The sequence below is a fragment of the Chiloscyllium plagiosum genome, chromosome 14 (genome assembly GCF_004010195.1).
Source record: "Chiloscyllium plagiosum isolate BGI_BamShark_2017 chromosome 14, ASM401019v2, whole genome shotgun sequence".
Lineage (NCBI taxonomy): Eukaryota > Metazoa > Chordata > Chondrichthyes > Orectolobiformes > Hemiscylliidae > Chiloscyllium > Chiloscyllium plagiosum.
Genome location: NC_057723.1, coordinates 46,865,649 through 46,888,318, shown reverse-complemented (window position 1 = coordinate 46,888,318; position 22,670 = coordinate 46,865,649). Strand labels below are relative to the sequence as shown.

At 40.6% G+C, this 22,670-nt stretch overlaps 1 protein-coding gene across 3 annotated transcripts in view; it reads left to right on the top strand.

Annotated features, from left to right (window-relative positions):
- simc1 (SUMO interacting motifs containing 1) overlaps positions 1–19,208 on the top strand; it is a 90,440-nt gene extending 71,232 nt beyond the window's left edge. For all 3 annotated transcript variants that reach the window (XM_043703757.1, XM_043703756.1, XM_043703755.1), the window contains 5 exons: positions 11,753–11,869; positions 12,748–12,876; positions 12,995–13,151; positions 15,381–15,468; positions 17,068–19,208. In XM_043703757.1, coding sequence (XP_043559692.1) covers positions 11,753–11,869; positions 12,748–12,876; positions 12,995–13,151; positions 15,381–15,468; positions 17,068–17,291 — 715 coding nt within the window. In that variant the 3' untranslated portion in view covers positions 17,292–19,208. The remainder of the gene's footprint in view (positions 1–11,752; positions 11,870–12,747; positions 12,877–12,994; positions 13,152–15,380; positions 15,469–17,067) is intronic.
- The last annotated feature ends 3,462 nt before the right edge of the window (positions 19,209–22,670 follow it).

Sequence of the window (22,670 nt, the reverse complement as noted above, 5' to 3'; positions counted from 1 at the left end):
TTTTTTGAGGTATTTTAAGTGTTGGAGGTGATTTCCTTAAATTCCAGGAGCAGCAATTACTGTTTATATGCTGTTGCATTGTTTTGGAACTTTGGAGAAAAAAAGTCAAAACAATGGCATTTTTAAAAGGGAGAGGAACAGACAAAGGCAGCACATGGTGAGGTCAGTGCAGGAGAGAGAGAGAAAGAAACCCACACTGCTCCCTGACACAGCAGTGAACCTGTGCAGTTACTGCCTTTGCCGTTTGAATTCATGTATTGCTAGACATGAGAGTGGGTTTGGGAAAATTAACAAACAGTGAAATTCACAACTGATCTTGGAAGCACCTCTTTGGGAAAGGTCACAGCACAGAAACAGATAAGTGAATATTTTTAAGTGTGCCTACAGAAAGTTTGCAGTAGTGAGTAGAGTCGGTTCTTTCTTGATTTATATGTTTTATTGAGATATGTCTCTTGTTTAAACTTAAAAATACAAGCCATAAGTATTAAGCTAGCCTGGAGCAGTGTTTTGCAGAGGAGGAAGACCCTGTTTTCTGGGTGTAGGTTGGAAGAAGCAAAAATGGCTTTAGTAGAGTGATATGCTCTTCTTGTCGGATGTGGGCATCTAGGGAGAGTTCACAGGTTACTGAGGATGATATCTTCAATAAATGCCATTGCTTATGAATTCTATCAGATTGAATGGATCGGTTGGAGAGACAATTAGAAGCAATGAGGAACTTACAAGGGCAAGAGCATGTGATGGATGGCAGTTATAGGAAGGGAATAAAGTTGCGGATACAGTTACATAGATGGGTTAACTCCAGGAAAGGTAAGATGGGTAGGCAGTGAGTGTAGGAGTCTTCTGTGGCTATCCCCATTTCAACAGGTATGCTGTTTTGGAAAATGTAGAGGGTGATGTATTCTCAGGGGAATGTAGCACGAACAGCCAAGTTTCTGGTATTGAGACATCGGCTGCCAAGAGATCAGTTGTGTTCGGGGACTGTCTAGCCTGAGGCCAGCAGTGAAAAATCAGAATGGGTGTGTTGCCTACCTGGTGCCAGGATCAAGGATGTCTCAGAGAGGGTGTAGTATGTTCTCAAGGGGGAGAGGGGCCAGCTGGAGATCATTGTACATTGGACCAATGATACAAGAAACCAAATGGATGAGATTCTGAAGGGAGAATATAGAGGGTTAGGCAGGAATTTAAAAAGGATATCCTCGAGAGTAGTAATATCTGGATTACTCCCGGTGCTACGAGCTAGTGAGGGTAGGCATGGGAGGATAGGGCAGATGAATGCGTGGCTGAGGAACTGGTATATGGGAGAAGGATTCACATTTTTGGATCATTGGACTCTCTTCTGGGGTAGAAGTGACCCGTACAAAAAGGACATATTGTACCAGAATTGAAAGGGGACTAATATACTGGCAGGGAGATTTTCTAGAGCTGCTCAGGGGGATTTAAACTAGTAAGGTGGGCGTGTGGGACCCAGGGAGATAGTGAGGAAAGAGATCAATCTGAAACTGGTATAGTTGAAAACAGAAGCAAATCAAACAGTCAGGGCATGCAGGGACAAAGCAGAGAACAAGGTAGGACTAATAAATTAAATTGCATTTATTTCAATGCAATGGGCCGAATAGGGAAGGCAGATGAACTCAGGGCATGGTTAGGAATATGGGACTGGATATCATAGCAATTACAGAAACGTGTCTCAGGGATGGACAGGACTGGCAGCTTAATGTTCCAGGATACAAATGCTACAGCAAGGACAGAAAGGGAGGCAAGAGAAGAGGGGGAGTGGCGTTTTTGATAAGGGATAGCATTACAGCTGTACTCAGGTAGGATATTCCTGGAAATACATCCAGAGAGGTTATTTGGGTGGAACAGAGAAATAAAAAAGGGATGATCACCCTATTGGGGTTGTATTATAGACCCCCTAATAGTCAGAGGGAAATTGAGAAACCGATTTGTAAGGAGTTCTTGGTCATCTGTAAGAATAATAGGGTGGTTATGGTAGGGGATTTTAACTTTCCAAACATAGACTGGGACTGCCATAGTGTTAAGGGTTTAGATGGAGAGGAATTTGTTAAGCGTATGCAAGAAAAGTTTCTGATCTAGTGTGTGGATGTACCTACTACAGAAGGTGCAAACCTTGACCTATTCCTGGGAGATAAGGCAAGGCAGGTGACTGAGGTGTCAGTGGGGGAGCAGTTTGGGGCCAGCGACCATAATTCTATTAGTTTTAAAATACTGATGGAAAAAGTATAGACCAGATCTAAAAGTTAAAGTTCTAAATTGGAGGAAGGCTAATTTTGACGGTATTAGGCAAGAACTTTCACAAGCTGATTGGGGGCAGATGTTCGCAGGTAAAGGGACGGCTGGAAAATGGGAAGCCATCAGGAATGAGATAACGAGAGTACAGAGAAAGTATATTCTTGTTAGGATGAAAGGAAAAGAAAGGAAAGGCTAGGTATAGGGAATGCTCGATTACTAAATAAATTGATGGTTTAGTTAAGAAAAAGAAGGAAGCATATGTCAGGTTTAGACAAGAAAGATCAAATGAATCCTTAGAAGAGTATAAATACAGTAGGAGTATACTTAAGAGGGAAATCAAGAGGGCAAAAAGAGGACATGAGATAGCTTTGGCAAATAGAGTTAAAGAGAATCCAAAGGGTTTTTACAAATACATTAAGGACAAAAGAATAACTAGGGAGAGAATAGATCCCCTCAAAGATCAGCAAGGCAGCTTTTGTGTGGAACCGCAAGAGACGGGGGAGATAGTAGATGAGAATTTTGCATCAGTGTTTTTGTGGAAAAGACATTGTATAGAATGTAGGGAAATAGATGGTAACATCTTGAAAAATGTCCATATTACAGAGGAGGAAGTGCTGGATGTCTTGAAATGCATAAAAGTGGATAAATCCCCAGGACCTGATCAGGTGTACCCTAGAACTCTGTGGGAAGCTAGGGAAGTGATTGCTGGGCCCCTAGCTGAAATATTTATATCATCGATAGTCACAGCTGAGGTGCAGGAAGACTGGAGGTTGGCTAACATAGTGCCACTGTTTAAGAAAGCTGGTAAGGACAAGCCAGGGAACTATAGACAAGTGAGCCTGATGTCAGTGGTGGGCAAGTTGTTGGAGGGAATTCTGAAGGACAGGATTTACATGTATTTGGAAAGACAAGGACTGATTAGGGATAGTTAACATGGCTTTGTGTGTGGGAAATCATGTCTCACAACTTGATTGAGTTTTTTGAAGAAGTAACAAAGAGGATTGATGAGGGCAGAGCGGTGGATGTGATCTATATGAACTTCAGTAAGGCATTCAACAAGGTTCCTCAAAGGAGACCAGTGCGCAAGGTTAGATCTTATGAAATACAGGGAAAACTAGCCATTTGGTTACAGAACTGGATCAAAGGTAGAAGTATGAGAATGATAGTGGAGAGTTGTTTTTCACACTGGAGGCCTGTGACCAGTGGAGTGCCACAAGGATCTGTGCTGGGTCCACTACTTTTCATCACTTATATAAATGATTTGGATGTGAGCATAAGAGTTATAGTTAGTAAGTTTGTAGATGACACCAAAATTGGAGGTGTGGTGGATAGCGAAGAAGGTTACCTCAGATTACAACAGGATCTTGATCAGGTGGGCCAATGGGCTGAGAAGTGGCAGATGGAATTTAATTTAGATAAATATGAGGTGCTGCATTTTGGGAAAGCAAATCTTAGCAGGCCTTGCACATTTAATGGTAAGGTCCGAGGGAGTGTTCCTGAACGATGGGACTTTGGATTACAGGTTCATAGTTACTTGAAAGTGGAGTCGCAGGTAGATAGGATAGTGAAGAAGGCATTTGGTATGCTTTCCTTTATTGGTCATAGTATTGAGTACAGGAGTTGGGAGGTCATGTTACGGCTGTACAAGACATTGATTAGGCCACTGTTGGAATATTGCATGCAAATCTGGTCTCCTTCCTATTGGAAGAAAGTTGTGAAACTTGAAAGGGTTCAGAAAAGATTTACAAGAAGGTTTGGAGAATTTGAGCTATAGGGAGAGGTTGAATAGGCTGGGGCTGTTTTCCCTGGAACGTCAGTGGTTGTGGGGTGACCTTATAGAGGTTTATAAAATCATGAGGGGCTTGGATAGGATAAATAGACAAAGTCTTTTCCCTTAGGTTGGGGAGTCCAGAACTAGAGGGGATAGTTTTAGGGTGAGAGGGGAAAGATATAAAAGAGATCTAAGGGGCAACATTTTCAGTCAGAGGGTGGAATGTGTATGGAATGAGTTGCCAGAGGAAGTGGTGGAGGCTGGTATAATTGCAACATTTAAAAGGCATCTGGGTGAGTATATGAATAGGAAGAGTTTGGAGGGATATGGGCCGGGTGCTGGCAGAAGGGACTAGATTGGGTTGGGATATCTAGTTGGTATGGACAGGTTGGACCGAGGGGTCTATTTCCGTGCTGTACATCTCTATGATTCTATAACTGTAATGACCTACATGCTGAGTGTGCCCTTGCACCTGCAGTGGCAGCTCGCACAACCTTTTACTTACATCAGTGCTGTTAACAGTTGTCAGTCTGCTGCTTGCACGATCCTTTTAATCAATCAGCAACAACAAACTTGTGTAATACTTTTAACATGATGAAACACCAAAAACACTTACAGGGGCATTAAACTATGACTGCCAGCTACATCAAGGGATAATAGACCAGATGAGCAAAGCAGTATATTTTGAGGTGTCTCTTAAAGGAGAAAAGCAAAGTAGAGAAGTGGAAATTTGTAGGACATAAATTCCACAATTTAGGACCCAGGCAACTAAAGGCAGAGCCATCAATGGTGGATTAAAATCAGGACTGCGCATGAAACCAGACTGAGAAGAGCACAACTGTCTTGGAGGATTGTAGGGCTGGAGGACATTAGAGATAGGGAAGACCAAGGCCAAGGGAATGCAAATTTTAAAATCAAGTCTTTGCTTGACAGGGAGCTAGATTAGATCAACAGGGGCACGCTGACAGATGAATGAGATTTCATGTGAGTTGAGATAAAAGCAGCCGGACTTTAGATGACTGCATGTTTACAGAGAGTAGAATGTGGTCGACCATTAAGGCATGTGTTTTGATAGTCCAGTCCAGAGGTAACAAAGGCATGCAGGTGCAGCAGGTAATTAAGAAAGCAAATGGAATATTGTCCTTCATTGCTAGAGGGATGGAGTTTAAAAATAGGGAGGTTATGCTTCAGGTGTACAGGGTGCTGGTGAGTCCACACCCGGAGTACTGTGTACAGTTTTGGTTTCTTTACTTGAGAAAGGATGTATTGGCACTGGAGGGGGTGCAAAGGAGGTTCATTAGGTTGATTCCGGAGTTGAGAGGGTTGGCTTTTGAAGAGAGACTGAATAGACTGAGGCTGTACTCATTGCAGTTTAGAAGAATGAGGGGGGGTCTTATACAACATATAAAATTATGAAGGGAATAGATAAGACAGAAGCAGGGAGGTTGTTTCCACTAGCAGGTGAAACGTGAACTAGGGAACATAGCCTAAAAATGAGGGGGAGCAGATTTAGGACTGAATCCACCCAAAGGGTTGTGAATCTGTAGAACTTCCTACCCAGTGAAGCAGCTGAGACTGTCTTGCTGAATGTCTTTAAGGCAAGGATAGATAGATTTTTGAACCATAAAGAAATTAAGGGATAGGGTGAGCGGGCAGGTAAATGGATCTGAGTCCATGAAAAGATGAGCCATGATCTTCTTGAATGGTGGCGAAGGCTTGACGAGCCAGATGGCCTACTCCTGCTCCTATTTCTTATGTTCTTACAAATGAAGGTTTCAGCAGCAGATGAGCCAAGACAGGTTGAATGATGTTAGAGAGTTGATGTACAAAAGATGTAGTAATTCTGGGAACTGGAAGAGTTTTTAAAGAATGGCCAAGAAACTGACAAAAGAGAGTAAGTAAAATACATAAGGAAACCAACCAAACATATGCAACTGATTGTAAGAGCTTCTATAAAATCATAAAAGTGGCGAAGTTAGCAAAGTGAATACGGGTCACTTACAAACAGGAGACATTATTAAATGGAATAAACATTGGTGATTAACAAATATTTTATATTTGCCTTAACAGCAGAGGATGAATTTGACAGTACAGAGAACAAAGGGTTTAATGAAAGTGAAGAACCTAAAATGTTCAATATCAGTGAATAATAAGTACTAGAGAAATTAGTGTGACTAAAAGTTGACAAATCCCCTGATTTCATAACCAAAATTCCCTAGATTCTAGAGCACTCCCATGAACTACAAGGTAGCAATTTCATTAGTTCTTTAAGAAAGGAGAGAGTAAATTGTCAGCCACAGGCCAGTCAACCCGCATGAATAATGGGAATATACGAGGACTTATTATGAAAGGTATGGTTACAGTAAAATCACAGTACAATTAGGCACAGTCAATACAATTGTTATCAAAAGGATTGTATTTAACAGATCTATTAGAATATTTTCAGCATGTAACTAATGGAATAGATATAGGGGAACTATTAGATAGAATACGTTTGTATTTTCAGAAGACTTTCAATGTGGTGCCACACATGATTAGGGCTCGTAGGATTGGATGTGATAGCATGGATTGAGGGTTGATATAAAGGACAGAAATCAAAGGGGCACAATTTTCCCCTTCCAGAAGTGACAAAGGAGTTAGAAAGGACAAATAATTGGATGCGTTTAGTGAGAGATTCTCAGAAACATAAAATTATGACAATACAGAAGGAGACCATTCAGCCCATCATGTCTGCTCTGTTCTCTAAATGAGCGTTATGACTTAGTGTCAGTTTCCTGCCTTTTCCTGTACTTTTGCTCATTGTTTCTATTTATATAATGTTTCTATTTGAATGTCCTCTTGAATATCGCAATTTCAACTGCTTACTACACACTTCCAGGTAATGCATTCAAGATTCAAACCACTTGCTATTTAAAGTTTCTGCTAACATTGCATTCGCTTGTTTTGTAAAACGCTTTAAAGCAGTCTTCTCGTTCTTAATACTTTAATAAGTGGGAACAGCTTCAACCTGCCTACTCTGCACAGCTCCTTCATGGTTTTGGGAAAATCAAGTCTTCTTAGACTTCCCTTTTCCAATGAGAAAAGTCCCAACCTCTGCAATCTATCTTCATAACTGAAGTTTCTCATCTCTGTAAGCATTCTTGTAAACCTCATCTTCACTTTCTCCAATGCATTAACATCCTTCTCAAAGTGTGGCACCTAGTACTCTACATAATACTGCAGCTGAGGTGTAACTCATGACTTACACAATTGCAGCATAACATCCTTGCTTTTGTACTCTATGCCCCTCATAATAAAGCCCAGGACATTGTATACTTTATGAACTGCTCTTTCCGTCTGCTCCTGCACATCTTTAGAATTGTGTCCTTTATATTATGTTGTCTCTCTGTCCTTCCTACCAAAGTTAATTCCTTTTCATTGAACTTCATCTCCCATTTATGTACCCACTCTACTGGCACATCCATGTCCCTTTTAAGTTCTACATTGTATTTCTCACGGCTTAGTGTTTCCAAGTTTCGTATCATCCTCAAACTTCTTAATTGTCCCTGCACACTAAGACCTAGATCATGAATATACCATCAAGAAAAGCAAGAATCCTATTTTTGACAAACTCAACTAAAACCTTCCTGCCTGAAAAGTATCCATTAATGATTATTTTGTATTTTCTACTACTCAGCCAATTTTTGATTAGTTGGACCAAGTTGTTACTGTCCCTCGTCTTTCATGAACTAAAACATTGCCCTCATGTCTGTTTTGTGGCACTGTATCAAATGCCTTTGGAAGTCCATATAACTGACATTACCCTCATCAAACTTCTCTTGTCTTTAAAAACCTCCAAATTACTTACACATGGTTTTCAGATAAGAAATTCATGTTAGCCCTTCTTCATCAACTCAAATTTTTCCATGTGACTGTTAATTCTAACAATAATTGTTTCTAGAAGCTTACCCACCACCAAAGATAAGTTGACTGGTATGTAATTTCAGGACCTATCCTTACAACCTTTTAAACAAGGGAAGGATGTTGACAACTTTTCAGTCCTCTGTCACCACTCCTACATCGAGGGAAGACTAAAGGATTATGGTCAGTGTCTCCCTAATTTCCATTCTCACTTTCTTCAATATCCCTCGTTCAGACATTTTTACTTCTTCCATTAGTCTTTTTGACCTATTAACTTGGTATCCTCCAAAATGGTGCAGTCTGTCCTCCAGTATTTTGTGCAACCTGCTTTCCTCCCTAATATCCTCTCCTGGTTCCTCCCCCACTACCAAGTTAATTTAAAGCCATTCCCACCTTACTGCATGAGCAAAATTTCCTGCAAGGAGCTCAGTCCCGGCTTTGTTCATGTGAAAGCCATCTGCTTGGGCAGGTGCCATCTTCCCCAGAGCAGGCCCAAAAATCCCAGGAATTTAAAATCCTCTCTCCTGCACCATCTTTCCAACTACATCGTCAACTGCCTTATCCTCCTATTTCTGTGCTCGTTTGCATATGATACAGGGAGTAATCCAGGGTTAACTACTTTTGAAGCTCTTCCTAATTTTCAACCTAGTTCCCTAAACGTTGACTGCAGGACTACATCTTCCTTCTGGCTTAAGTGTTGATATACCATGGACCACAGCATCTGGCTGTTCACCCTCTCCCAGAAGAATGTTCTTCAGCCATCTTGTGACATCCTTGACCCAAAAACAAGGAGGGAACAGACTATCCTGGAGTCTTGTCTGCAATCACAGAAACACCTGGCTGTTTCCCTCTCTAACAAATCTCCTCTACTATTACTTGTTCTTTCTAATTCCTCCCCTCCTGTATGACTAAACCGCTTATGGTGCCATAAACCTGGTTCTGACTGCACTCTTTTGAGGAACGAATGCCCTGACCAGTATCCAAAAAATAAAAAGTCAAATAGCACGCCATACCCCATGTTACTCTGACACGACCTACCTGGTTTCTTTGGTCTGTCTGTCAATCACCCATTCCTGTTCTCCCTATGTATCCCAACCAGCTGTGTGTCCATCTCTCTGACCATGCTATCCAACTGATATGCAACGTTATGGATATGCCACAGTCACTACAGACTCCACTCAATCCAGAGCTCTGGTTTGTTGTTGGGGCCAAGGATTCTCATTGTTATCTCCTTGGCTCCTTTACCTGGCCTAAGGGAATTAACACCCCCTGCAGAGAAGTGACCAGGTAACTTTCCCCATCGATGCATCACAGTGTCCAAATCTCAGAGTCCATCTCATTAAAGCCTAATGTCCTCGGGAATACATGCTTCAACTGAAACATATAACTTCCCCTACCAGGGATGTTATTACATGCCTCTGGTGCAGATAAGACCTGAACTTGGGCCTCCTGGCTCAGAGGTGGAGACACTACAATCACACCACAAGAGACTACTAACCCTACTGTCTTCATTGTGTTCAATTTAACTAAGTAGGTTTCAAGTTGAGAAACCATACTCAGTTCTTACCTGTAGTAATATTAAGTAGCTTACCTAGTTGGACTAGAAGTTTAATGCCATACCCATGTCTCCCAATTATTGATTTAAGGTGCTACTCCTGTTTGGAGAGAGAAAATCTTAAAACCCACCAACTAATCACTGATCTACGTAACTCTTTAGTGTGTTTCAAACCTACAACTTTCTGGAGCTGGAAAAGAATTCCGACCTGCAGTAATTTCCCAGGTTAACACTCATATTTCAAAGCAGTCTGCCTTGGGGGTAAACCCCTTTGCTAATTTAAAGCCAGCACACAGAGAAGCTCACCTTGTGCCGTAATCTGTTAAATTTTGACAGGCAAAGAACTATCCCAGATGTCACTATTTAAAGTAAAAATGAACAATTTTATCCTTTAAGTCCAACAGAGAACATTAAAGTGACAACTACTTATAACTCCTTTCTCTTAAACCTATCTTTTACCTCCCACTCTACAATACTGATCCAATTTTTAAAAAGCAGTTAAGATTTACAAAAAATAATCACATTTCGAAAAAAACAGCCAGCTGTCCTTTATAGATTTTCCTCTGTAGCTCTTCCTGTGTATTTTTCGGGGTCGTCTCTTCTTCGGTCTTCTGCCGTCTGATTTTATACTCCTAAACATTAGATCACTTCACTGGTTTGATGTCATCCCAAACAGTAAAATTCCAATTCGATTAGATTTTGGCATCTGGGGTATAATTTAAACTAATTGGCTAAATTTGAATTTGTTTTTGTTCCACGGCAACACAACTCCAGCTATTTGTTTCAACTAAATGTTACATTTTCAAATTGTTCAGCACACTTTGTGTTTCAGTCGAGAGTGTGGTGCTGGAAAAACACAGCAGGTCAAGCAGCATTCTAGGAACAGGTAAAGTTTCAAGCAAAAGCCCTTCATGCTTTCAGTCAGTCCTTGCCAGCTTCCTCTTTCTTTTAAAGGCACAGTGCACACCTACACTTCATAACACTGTCCTCAACTTACTCTGTGTGCAATGAGAGGAAATACCATTGAAATGTATGATACGTTTAGAGAGTTTGAGTTGATAGAACTCGAGAGGATATGTTTCCCCTGGCTGTTTGAAGAGTTTTGAATGTGGATGTACAGTCATAGGATTTGGCTTGCATGAATGAATGAACAAATGATTTATTGTCACACATTTCCCTGGAGTGTCAGAGGCTGAGGGGTGACCTTATAAAGGTTTACATAATCATGAGGGGCATGGATAGGTCTTTTCCCTGGAGCATAAGTTTAGGGTGCGAGGGGAAAAAATTAAAAGGGATGTAAGGGGCAACTTCTTCATGTAAAGGGTGGTGCTTGTATGGAATGAGCTACCAGAGGAACTAGTAGAGGCTGGTACAGTTACAATGTTTAAAAAGGCATCTGGATGTGTATATGAGTAAAAAGAGTTCAGAGATTTATAGGCCAAATGCTGGCCCATGGGATGAGATTAAATTAGGATATCTGGTCGGCATGGACGAGTTGGACCGGAGGGTCTGTTTCCATGTTGTACATCTCTATAACTCTATGTCTTGAAGACACTGTAAAAAGTGTTTTGTTGCCCCAATCCGGTGCCATTTTGAGTTACAGTAAGGATAAAACGAAATGATTTGAATTAAGAGTTCACCTTCTGTTCAAATTGGGGTCTCATGCAGGGCTTCAGGGCTTTTGCAAGGTCTCTGCAAGGTGGGCCTCAAGGAGACCCACTCCAGGAACAGCAATGACAATGCTCATGTCCCTGGAGACCCCAGCTCTGTGCTGTTGCCATGGCCACTGCCTTGCCGCCATCGGCAAGAGTCTAAGCTGCTGGCCCACCTCAACCAGGAGTCCTCGCCCTGGGCATTGCTGCCATCAGGGGTCCAGGCTCTAGGCCTACTGCTGCCAGGGTTCCAGGCTCCAGGAGTCCTGATCCATCCTGTCAACACTGCAGTCACCAACACACCAACATTGCTCCAGCTTCTGTCACATATGACTGAAATTATGAAAGAATTGGAATTTTGAGAATTTTATTTCTTTGGAATTTCCTACCTTCGAAATGATTGAATGCTCACTCACTGATTATTTCCAAGGTCATTATTGATAAGTGTTTAGGCACTAAGGGAAGCAAAGGGTATAGAGATGGGAAAGTAGAGATGATGTAGAAGTTCTACCATCATCCTACAGAATGATGCAGCAGGCTAGATGATTCTGTGCAGCCTAATCTTTCACCTGTTTTCTATTTTTTATTTCTATTTTCTGTTTATCTTATTAATTTCTATTGCAGAAGTGTCATCAAATGGCTTATTGACATCATCTCCAAGGAATCTGAAGACGTACAGCAGAAAAATGGGCCCACATCATCATATGATAATCCTCAGGTAGTGGACTCTAGGATTTCAAGGTAAACTCTCCAAAAGACTGACACATTTGCTTTTGTGGCAACAGATGTAGAGCATATATTTGTGACATTCATGCTGCTGAGCACGTCACTCCATATGTATATGTATGTGTGTGTCATGTACTGGTTTATTCACGAGCTCTGTCTGGTCAGTATAAAGTCTAGGAGAAAGTGAGGACTGCAGATGCTGGAGATCAGAGCTTAAAAATGTGTTGCTGGAAAAGCTGCGTTTTTCCAGTATAAAGTATAGCAATTCATTTTTGAGTTTATCTGTATTAAGAAACTGTAAGTTGAGAAATAAACTAATGCTCTGTGATGACAATTTGGCAGTGATTATAACTTGGAACAATTGTTCAATTCATTTTTATTTGCCAACCATTCATGATATTCTAGCCCGCTTTAATACATATTTTGGATAACATGCATTGAAAAATCAAATTGGTCTGTAATACCTGACTAATGTACTTTCACGTGTTATTCCCATGATTTAAATGAACAAGACTTTATCACCTGAATATGGAGTATGCATTTTTTAAAATCCAATGATGTCCTAACTGAAAAGTAGGCATGTTGTTTGAGTCATTTTCTGATCCCCATTCATTTGATGTTGACCTTACATTTAAGCGTGTGGATCCATCTGCTACAGGAACATGGTTTGAGTTTAAAATAAATATTAATCATTAATCAAATATGCGTTCAGAACCTCTTTAAGGCACACCGTCTTCTGTAGTGGTGCACTGAGGAGTGTTCCTTCAACATTTGGAATATTTGTGATGTCATCATTAAGAGATGCTGAAGGAAGCATTTCAGTTTTGTCACAGTCCCTGTGTAGAGTATAAATCTAATGGATACTTTCTAACTTGTTCTGCTTTGCTCTGTAGAGTTATTTGTCTCCTTCAGAAGATGCTGACCTTGGCTGTAGAAGTGGACCGGTCCCCAGTGTGCAGTTCAAATAAAATTGCAGAAGCAATGTTTCAACACTTTCTATATATTTCAAAAAGATCACAGAGGTGAGATGAGAAACTCGATGATTAAGTCATGCTTTGAAATTATGCACAATGTTGTTTCCTGTAGCCTGAACATATTGGTTAATGAAATGTATTTCAATTTTTCCCCACAAATTTAAAGATTAAAAGTATTAAGAAGTATGGAGAGTCAACTCCTGCGCTGCAAGTTACTCGAATTTTTTTTTCACCATTGCACTGAGAAACAAAACACAATGCCCATGTCATTGGGAAAAGTGCTACATTTCCTTAAACATGCTAAATTTCCTGTAGATAATTATGTAAGTATGCTTTTCTCCTCCACCTATAAAGTGTCTTAATTTACTTTGGGTTCAACATGTTAGAATTTTACTCTGTATTTAATGCATTATAAACAGTAAATGATGTAACTAATGCAAATGTTTAAATTGGAAATGTGTACGCTTTTAGTCTTTAAAACTGTAGATATGTTTTTAAAATTGTGTTAAATAGGAAGGGACAGAGCAGGATTTTATGTTTGCTATTGGGGAGGAGCTCCTATAATTCCCACCGCCCTCTCTCCCACTCCTGACCTGCCTGCAATTGTAAAGAATATGGGTAGAGGCTTGGGTTGAAGAGGATGAATGTATTGATCACTAGTCCCCTTCCAAATCAGTCATCTTATCCCTCATGAGATTCTGTCCCCATCACCACCGCCGCCTCCAGCCACCTCAGTGCTCCTTCCCCTCCGGGCCTTTCTCTCAGGATCCCGAATATCTCTGTACATCTTCCCAACATCCCCAAATTTCCCAATACTAAAACCCTCGTACCTACCTGTTCCTGTGAGTACAGGCACTAAAGATTCTGGGGACTGCTCATAACCTAACCAATGGCAATGTCTTGCAGTGACATTGGCTGGAGCTAGAAAGTTGCTAGAAAGATTGGTCAGCAGGTCTCTTCAGCACGACTTCTTCCCATATCAGAGGCAGAAATTGCCTTTCAGCCATGAAAAGGCCGTGGGGCATCTGACATTGGCAGTGATGCATTCTGTGCCAACTCTTCGAAGCATGGGATGAGGAATCTACCTCCTGTAAAATTGTGCTCGTGATGTTTTGCTCCCTATTTTAGTAGATCACAGTATAAACACAGCTTGTAAAGAATGAAAAGTTGTTGCTAAAACCTAATTTTACCAAATGAGAAAGAATAGTAAGTAATGCACTTGGGAGCTGAGAATTGCAAAATGATATAGACAGAATAGGCAGAAGTTAATGTGTTCTCCAAGAGGGAGAGTTTGATGATTGGAGGCAGTGTTTCGCTCCATTCCAAACTCTTCCTCAGTTAGGTTTGTGACAGAAGGCTCATGGATGGACTTCCCACCCTGTTGTCAATTGAGACTCTTAAGTTTGCAATTAATGCCCACTTAAAGACCTCATCCTTCCAGCATGAATATTCACCCGGTGGTAGCCAGGGAATCTGCCATGTCATGTAAGAGGCTTAAAGTTTAAATTCAGAAAAGAGGTGAATTGCCAACTGTACATAGCTCAGTATCAGAAACAAATCAGTAAAGCTCTTTAAGTGAACAAATAAAACTTAAGTTTTATTGACAAAAAACTTACGCAAGCAAAAATGCTTATTAATACAAGGTTTAAAATGTACAGTACGTGCCACTACCTTTCTTGAAAAGTGAGACATATGCACACAACCCCCTCCACGCTTGGGAAAATTGTAAACCTCCACAGAGTATTCTCTTTAAAAACTTTGGCAAAGTGACAGTTAAATTCAGGAAAAAAAAAGAATTATTCACAGATTTTCAAAATGCTGGATTGCAGCCCAAGTTGTTTTCCACAGAAGCTATTAGCACTGGGTTTTCTACCTGGATCACTTATAGCAGAATTCTCTCTTTCTGGAGACAGTGTTCAAAGCCAATATATTTTACACTTACACACTAGCTCATGGGGCCCCTTAATGTAAGTGTTACAGTCTTGGTGAATCCATTTAACCAGCTTGTGTTCTTTGCAGAGCAACATTTCTTGTTGCTGAAGCCAATGTCCTCTGCTCTGAAGTGTTACAGAGACAGGGAACATGACATTAGGTTATTAGCCATTGTCTTCTCTGTCTTTCTTTGAAATTCCTCTCATCAAAGTTTGAGAGTTGAAAAAGTATTTTATGACCTCATTACCACAACTGACATTATCTGCAATTTTGATTTAGATCAAAAGCATTATCAAGGAATCACTTTTTTCAAGCAAAGGTTAATAAAAATCTGGAATGTGCCTGTCTATAATTACGTAGGTACTGGGACTATTGGGATTTTCAAGACTGGAATTGATAGATTTTTGTTGGTATCAAGGAATTCTGGAACAGTCAGGTAAAAGGAGTTGAGACGCAGGTCAATCGTGATCTGATTGAATGGCAGTTATGACCTAAGGGGCTGAATGGACTATTCTTATTCCTAATGTTCCTGTGGTTTAGAAAGAGGTGTTGAAGATGTGCAAGTGACAGGTAACTGTCCAATGTGGATGTTATATAATCAATGTTATTTATTTTCTCAGGAGCATAGTTCAAGCAAATGGCAGTATTGGGAGGAGCTTGTCAAACTTCTCTGTTTACTGCTTCTGAGCTACCAAGAGGTGACTAAATGTAAGTCGAGAAAATACCTTCGAGAGCTTCTTTTTTCTGTCTTCTAGTATTGTTACTAATAACTCTCTCGAGGCACCAGAGGTCACATCCATTGTTGAATAATACGTAGTTCAAGAGAACCAAATATCTGAGGCAGATACAGATACTGTTCTCCAGTATACGTCACATCAAGGTGATGTGTCCATTTTCAAATGAAATAAACCTAAAGAACTAAGTTTCCATTCATTTCATATTCTAATTCCAGACTTTGGTGCAACTGGCCAACTCAGTGTAAAGTAAGAGAAAAGGTGATCTAATAAAAGTCTTTAGCATCAAGAAAGGTAGGGATGCTGCCTGAACTGCTGTGCTCTTCCAGCACCACTAATCCAGAAATAGATGTAGAGAAGATGTTTCCACTGTGGAGGAGACTGAAACTCATTCACATCTTAATTTTCTACATAACTTTGTATGATTAACCAACCTGAAAATAATAAACACAATCCCCTCATCCAGGTCATTGATCTAGGTTATGAATTACTGTGGTCCAAACATTGGTCCTTATGCTACTGCGCTAGTTAGAGCTAGTTATAATGCATTTGTTTCTACGCAATTTTCTGCTCATTGACCATTCCTGAATCCCTTGAGCCCTAATCTTGTGATATCATTATAAGCCTCCTCTTTTAATGCACTATGTTAATATTATGTGTACCTTCTCCAAGTAGCAATTTTTGTACCACTTTCTCAATGAAACTTTTATTCCTGCAGAGAATATACACGGATGTTGCAAATTATGAATTATTGATTTAAATCAGAATTCTGGGGTTGTAGAAACAAGGCAGTAAGTGGCTCCAATGGAGCTCTGACTGTATGCGAACAATAGTGAAGCCCCTTTTAAATCTTTACATATTTTTAAACCGTGCACATTGCCTAATTGATTAATCTTTGAGGCTGGATTCCTGTTTTGAAAAAACCAACAAAACGGATGTTTTTTAAAAACTTAAAGCACTGGAGTCTAAAGAATCCACAGCTCTCCATTTTATAGGGTTATGGAAGCTTTCAAAAGAGTTTGGGAAACATTGCTTTAACTGTTTGCCATTCCTTCATCTAACTTTCCATTCTACTCCACAACTCACCTTTCATATTTTGTTAATTAACTTTGTTTAAATTTGAGACTCGTTTCAGGTATAACCACATCTATTTCAGTATTATTGATTTCCTGCATGGTATGATCACTTTTTTACAGAGGATTTTTTACTATTACTAGTTATCACCCAGTAATTGATGTGATAGCCTATTCTCTAGTTGGGTCTGCAAAATATTATTCTAGATATGTTTCTCATGCAGGATCTGAACTCATTCTCCAATTAACTTTTGCCAGTTTGTTGTGCTCGATTTATGTTAAGAAAGACATTCTCCAACCTTATTGAATTTCCCATGTTTAGAGATCCTCTAATTTTCTGATTTATGTTTTAGTCAAGCAGTGTGATTACTATTAGCAGGCCTATGTTCACATTCTGCTTTTTGTTATTTCTCAGCTCCACACAAAATAATTCTATGTCCTGATTTCTGGACTAAGATCCTTTCTCATGACTTCCTTTATTTTTTGAATACATTCTTTAGGTTACTTGAGGTTCTCAATCACAGACCGGCTAAAGTATGTTCTAGCTGACACTCCTCCTGTGCTCACCACTCACGATGAGATCACTGTTGAAGAAGTTCAGTCGGATGTGGAGACATTCTACAATCGAGCACTTAATGATTTGGGAACACCATTGAATCCACAACTAGAAGAACAGATCAATTTACTGAAAGCTCTGCTCCTTTGTGCAGCAACCAGAACATAGCTGTTTTAATTTATTGTAAATAGATTATTTTATATGTAATGACTTAAGACATACATCCAATGAGGACCTTTGCACAAAGCACATGATCTGAAACTTGAAGAGCATTTCAAGCACTATTCTTCGACAAATGTGCAAAGTGTGGCATTAGGAGTTCTGCCATTATTAGACAGCCATGCAAATCTAATGGTATACAGCAAAAACTTTTACTGTGACTTTATTATTTGATATTGAATTATATTTCTCACCCCATACAGAAGAGCATTTCCAGTGAATGTATTTTGTTTAGCTTTGGAGCTTTTCTGCTGAATACAGAAATTAAGACTTCAAATGAATTGTCAGCCATCTTTGGGCTTCAGCAAAGTAATTGAAATAAGACTCTGGCCATATGGGTTGGGAGCCCAGCCGTTATGGGCTAAAGTTACAATCCTTGGAATAGAATTGGATGGTGCCTTGTCTTCACATGGTCTATTCAGTCGGTGTACATAAATTAAGTTTATCTAAGATCAAAACAGTGGCAGTCCACACCACCTGCACCTTCTGTCGCTTTGGAATCTAGGGTTTCTGACTGTAATATTAATCACTTTCTGTATATTGGGGCAGTTTATAAATATTTTATTTAAAATTTGATGTAACCAAATCTCTCAATAATGGGAGTGATTGACCCAGAATTTTATGCTTCCAGAATGTTCCTTCTATCTTATGAATTTAAAGATGATTTTATTGTTTTTTTTAAGTGATGCTTTATGAAATTGACTTTCATGATGTATCAGCTGTACACATTTACTGCATACACATGTACAGTAGTGGAATTTTCTATGCCACTTATTATCCAATGGCACTTTCTATAGACAAGACCTTGAATGGGATATCATCTCACTGTATCTCCTCTTTTGCTGTTTCATCTTTTCATACTGAATGAAGCTTCATGGTATTGCTTTTAATATTTGTATTGGGATACTGCAGTAAGCCTGCAGTATAGGGATGGCTAATTGGCTCCAACCTTCCATTGTCCAGCAAGCAGAAGGTGACAAACAATGATGGTTTTCCTGCAAGATAAAAATGCACTGTTAATTTTTCAAATTAAGTGAATCTTGAATAGTATATTTTTCATACTTGTTTGTGTAATTTCAAGCTGATATTTCCTAATGCATGTAACGGTTAGGCTATATATTTTCATTAACATGCAGTAATGGTGGACACTTTCACAAGATATTGACATTTTGGTGTTCATAATCCGCTGATTTGATACAAAGTAAGCCTGACACCATAGTAACTCATATAATGGAATGTCTGCATTGCAATTGTACGAAGAGGAGCATCAGTAAATTACATAGCTGGATGGTATTGGAGGAGGGGGATGGAGAGTGCACTTATATGCAAATTTGGCCACATCTGTTGCATGGGTATTTGCTGCTCATTTCTGCCTACTGATGCTTACCCGAGGTTTAATAAAGCACAAACCTTAAATACATCAGTAAGGAAAATATTTGACAACTGTACAGAAACATGGGGTAAGAGTCCTGTCACAAATTAGAGCCATTGAAATGTCCTACTGCTTAATGAGTTGAGACTAACAAATCTCATCTTGCAATATAATGGGGAAAGGGAATGAAAGTGAATCTATTTGGATAGTTCTTTCAAAGAGGCAACAGACTAAATGGCTTCCTGCACTGTATGGATTCTATGATTAATTTGTGTGGGACATTGCACATAATAGAGAAAAAAGATTTTCATCCCTTCTATCTGGGATAGATTTAGACGAATGACTCCAAGATGTGCTGCAAGACTTAACTGACACTAGCCTTTTAACAAAGCAGTTAATTAATTAATTAATTCAAAGTTTATGTATTTCCTGTTTGTCAGAAATGACAAAACTAATTCACTTGCACCTAGAGATTAATAAAGAGTTTGTCATTCTTTTAAGTTTCCTAGAAACACATACCCAATATTGGCACTGTTTATGTGGATGGCACAAAGTTGACACCTAACTAAAATTCCATAGGACTGAGAATATCTAGGTCTCTGTAGCCAACAGCATGCATGTGAGAGAAAATTGGGATTATATTATCTGAGACCTTGAGTGGTTTAAAGCTTTCTGGACTTTTAACATGATTAGTTTGAGGCTGCTAAAAGAGTTGAAAATTTCCAATTCCGTTAGTCAAGAGTGTGGTGCTGGAAAAGCACAGCAAGGTCAGGCAGCATCCGAGGTGCAGGAGAATTGACATTTCAGGCATAAGCCCTTCATCAGGAATGAGGCTTGTGGGCCAGGGGGTTGGCTGAGAATGCAATAGGTAGATGAAGGTGGTAGGTCGGAGAGAAGGGTGGAGGGGAAAAATGGGTAAGACTGGACAGGTCAAGAGGTGGTGCTGAGTTGGTGGCTTAGGACTGGGCTAAGGTGGGGGGTAGGGAGATGAGGAAACTGGTGAAATTCACATTAATCCCGTGTGGTTGCAGAGTCCTGAGGCGGAAGATGAGGTGTTCTTCCTCCAGGCGTCAGGTGGTTAGGGTTTGGCGATGGAGGAGGCCAAAGACCTGCATGTCTTTGCTGGAGTTGGAGGGGGAGTTGAAGTGTTCAGCCACGGTGCGGGTGGGGTTGGTTAGTGTGGATATACCAGAGATTTTCTCTAAAATGGATCTGCAAGTTGGCGTCCTTTCTCCCCGAAGCAGAGGAGACCACATCGGGTGCAACGGATACAGTAGATGACATTGGTGCAAGTACAGGTAAATTTAAGTCAGATGTGGAAGGATCATTTAGGAGCTTGGACGGAGGTGTGTGCGCAAGTTTTGCACTTCCTGCGATGGCAAGGGGAAGGTGCCGGGAGTGGGCTGGTGGGGAGCATGGATCTGACATAGGGTGGGGAGGATGATGTGATGTATATGGAGGTTGGTGAGATGGAAGGTGAGGACCGTGGGGGTTTTGTCCTTGTTGCATTAGGAAGGATGGGGTTCAAGGGCAGAGGTACCAGAAATGGAGGAAATGGGCTGGGGGGCATCGTCGACCATATGGGAGGGGAGATTTTGGTCTGAAGAAGGACGCCACCTGGGCGTCCTTTAGTTTGGAGGAAGTGGGAAGATTGGAAGGAGAAGTTGTTTAGGGTGTTAAGCCAGACAGATGAGGGTATCAGTGAAAGGATACTAGCTAGAACACTCTGCACACCATGTGACTTCACTTTCTCCATTAGTTTACCACGGGGAGCCTTATCAAATACCTTACTAAAATCCATGTAATATGACATCTACAGCCCATCTAGACCTCCGACTCTAAGTGTATCCCAGTCAATGTTGGGAAAATTAAAATCTCCCATCATCACCACCCCATTGCCTCTACATCTTTTCATGATCTGTTTATCTATTTGTTCTTCTACCTCATGCTCATTGTTGGGAGGCTTGTAGTACAGCCCAACAATGTAACTGTACCCTTCTTATTTCTCAGCTCTACCCATAATGTCTCACTGCTCAAGCCCTCTAAAGTGTCCTCCTTTAGCACAGCCGTGATATCCCTGACCAGCAATGCAACTCCCCCCCCCCCCCCCCCCCTTTACTTCACACCCTGTCCTGTCTGAAGCATCTATATCCTGGAACATTTAGTTGCCAATCATGCCCTTCCTTCAACCAAGTCATCTCAATATTGTCATACTCCCAGGAACCAATCCAAGCCCTAAGTTTGTCTGCTTTACCCACTATACTCCTTGCATTAGAGCAAATGCACTTCAGACCACCAGTTCCTTTGCGTTCATCTGCTCTCTGTCTACTCTTCCCCTTGGTAATGCTAACTTTCATGATCCTGTTCCTCACAGTCTCTAGTTTCCATCTCACTGTCTAGTAGTCTTCTGGTTCCCAGCCCCCTGCCACGTTAGTTTAACCCTCCTCAACAGCAGTATCAAAAACTCTTCAAGGGCATTATTTCCAGTCTGGTTCAGGTGTAGACCATCCAATTTGTAATAGTCCCACCTTCCCCAGAACTGGTCTAAATGTCCCACAAATCTGAACTCCTCCCTCCTACACTATCCCTCAAGGCACATGTTCATCTGTCTATTCTTTTGTTTCTACACTGGCTAGCACTTTAGGTGATTGGGTTCAAATAGACATCTCAGCACCTCTGTCTTAAAATCTCTCTTCAAAAAAAAGGACAAAATACACCTCTTTAAGCCATAGTATCATCATAATCTATATCATTAGATAACTTGTCTCATCATTTAGCAAATATTGCATTTCTTGGAAATGCGATTTGGTCTGCTGCTGTAAGAATGAGTTCCTGACCATTAAATACTAACTCACCACCACAAAACTAAAAGCCAAAATCCATTCACCATTACTTTAAAATCCCAAATAATAATATATTGTAAACGTCTAACACACCTTAAAGGAAAACAAGCTGTAACAGCGATGAAGATTTGCAAGAGGTGGTCCAAGTCTTGGGTGAGGGGTGTTGGGGGGGAATACAGCTTGCTTGTTTATTGGAAGAGCTTGCACCTTTAAAAGAATGTCAGAACTGAATCACAGAATTGCTGCAGAGCAAAGGGGAGATTCAGATAAAGTGGTTAAGCCTAAGACATTACTGTGAGGAATTTCTGCAGGTTGAAAAATTAGACCACAGCTGTGGCTCCCCAAATCTTCTTACCTTTTGGATTGCCTTCTCTGTCGACCCCATCAGTTTGAATATTCCCCACATTCCCAACAACTTGTTTATTTAGGTTTTCATTTCCCCACTTTACCCCTGAAACTCAAGCATACTGTGCCATCATGCTAAACATAGTAGTGCACTTTCACACCCCCACCCCTACCCCCAACTGAAGTCAAGACGATGCTCACTGTCACTGATGCTCCCTCCCACGTTACCTCTTTATCTTCCATACACTTATCATCTCCTCTCTTACTTGTCAAGTTGCCCTGTTCACAATTGTTATCGTGTTTGTCTTCAATCTCCACAATAGAGTTCCTCAGCTTCTTTACCAGAGTAGTGGCCCTGATAACCATCCTCTTATATTGACCTTTGATGAACAGGCCCACTGTAAATAATGGTTCAGTTTCACCAACCTGGAAGCATAGCACCAACTGATGACTGACTGAAGCACTGACTGATCTGTGAAGTATTTCCTAACTTACCGTGACTCCCCAGACTGGTTGCATGGAACCGGCAGGATGTCCGAGACAGTAGTGATAGGGACCCCTGACCTTGATGATCCTAAGTGGCCAATTGACTATGTCCAAGCCCCTGTTCCGATAGCAGATGGTACACTTGTCTTACTCTGCTGAGACCCTCTGCCTGTGAAACATGATAGCAAAACAATGTGCAAAGTAGGCACAAAGTAGTGATGTTCAGAAAACAAGTGAAGAGCCTTATACTGCAACCTGGCTGAATCCATGAAGCACGTGCCT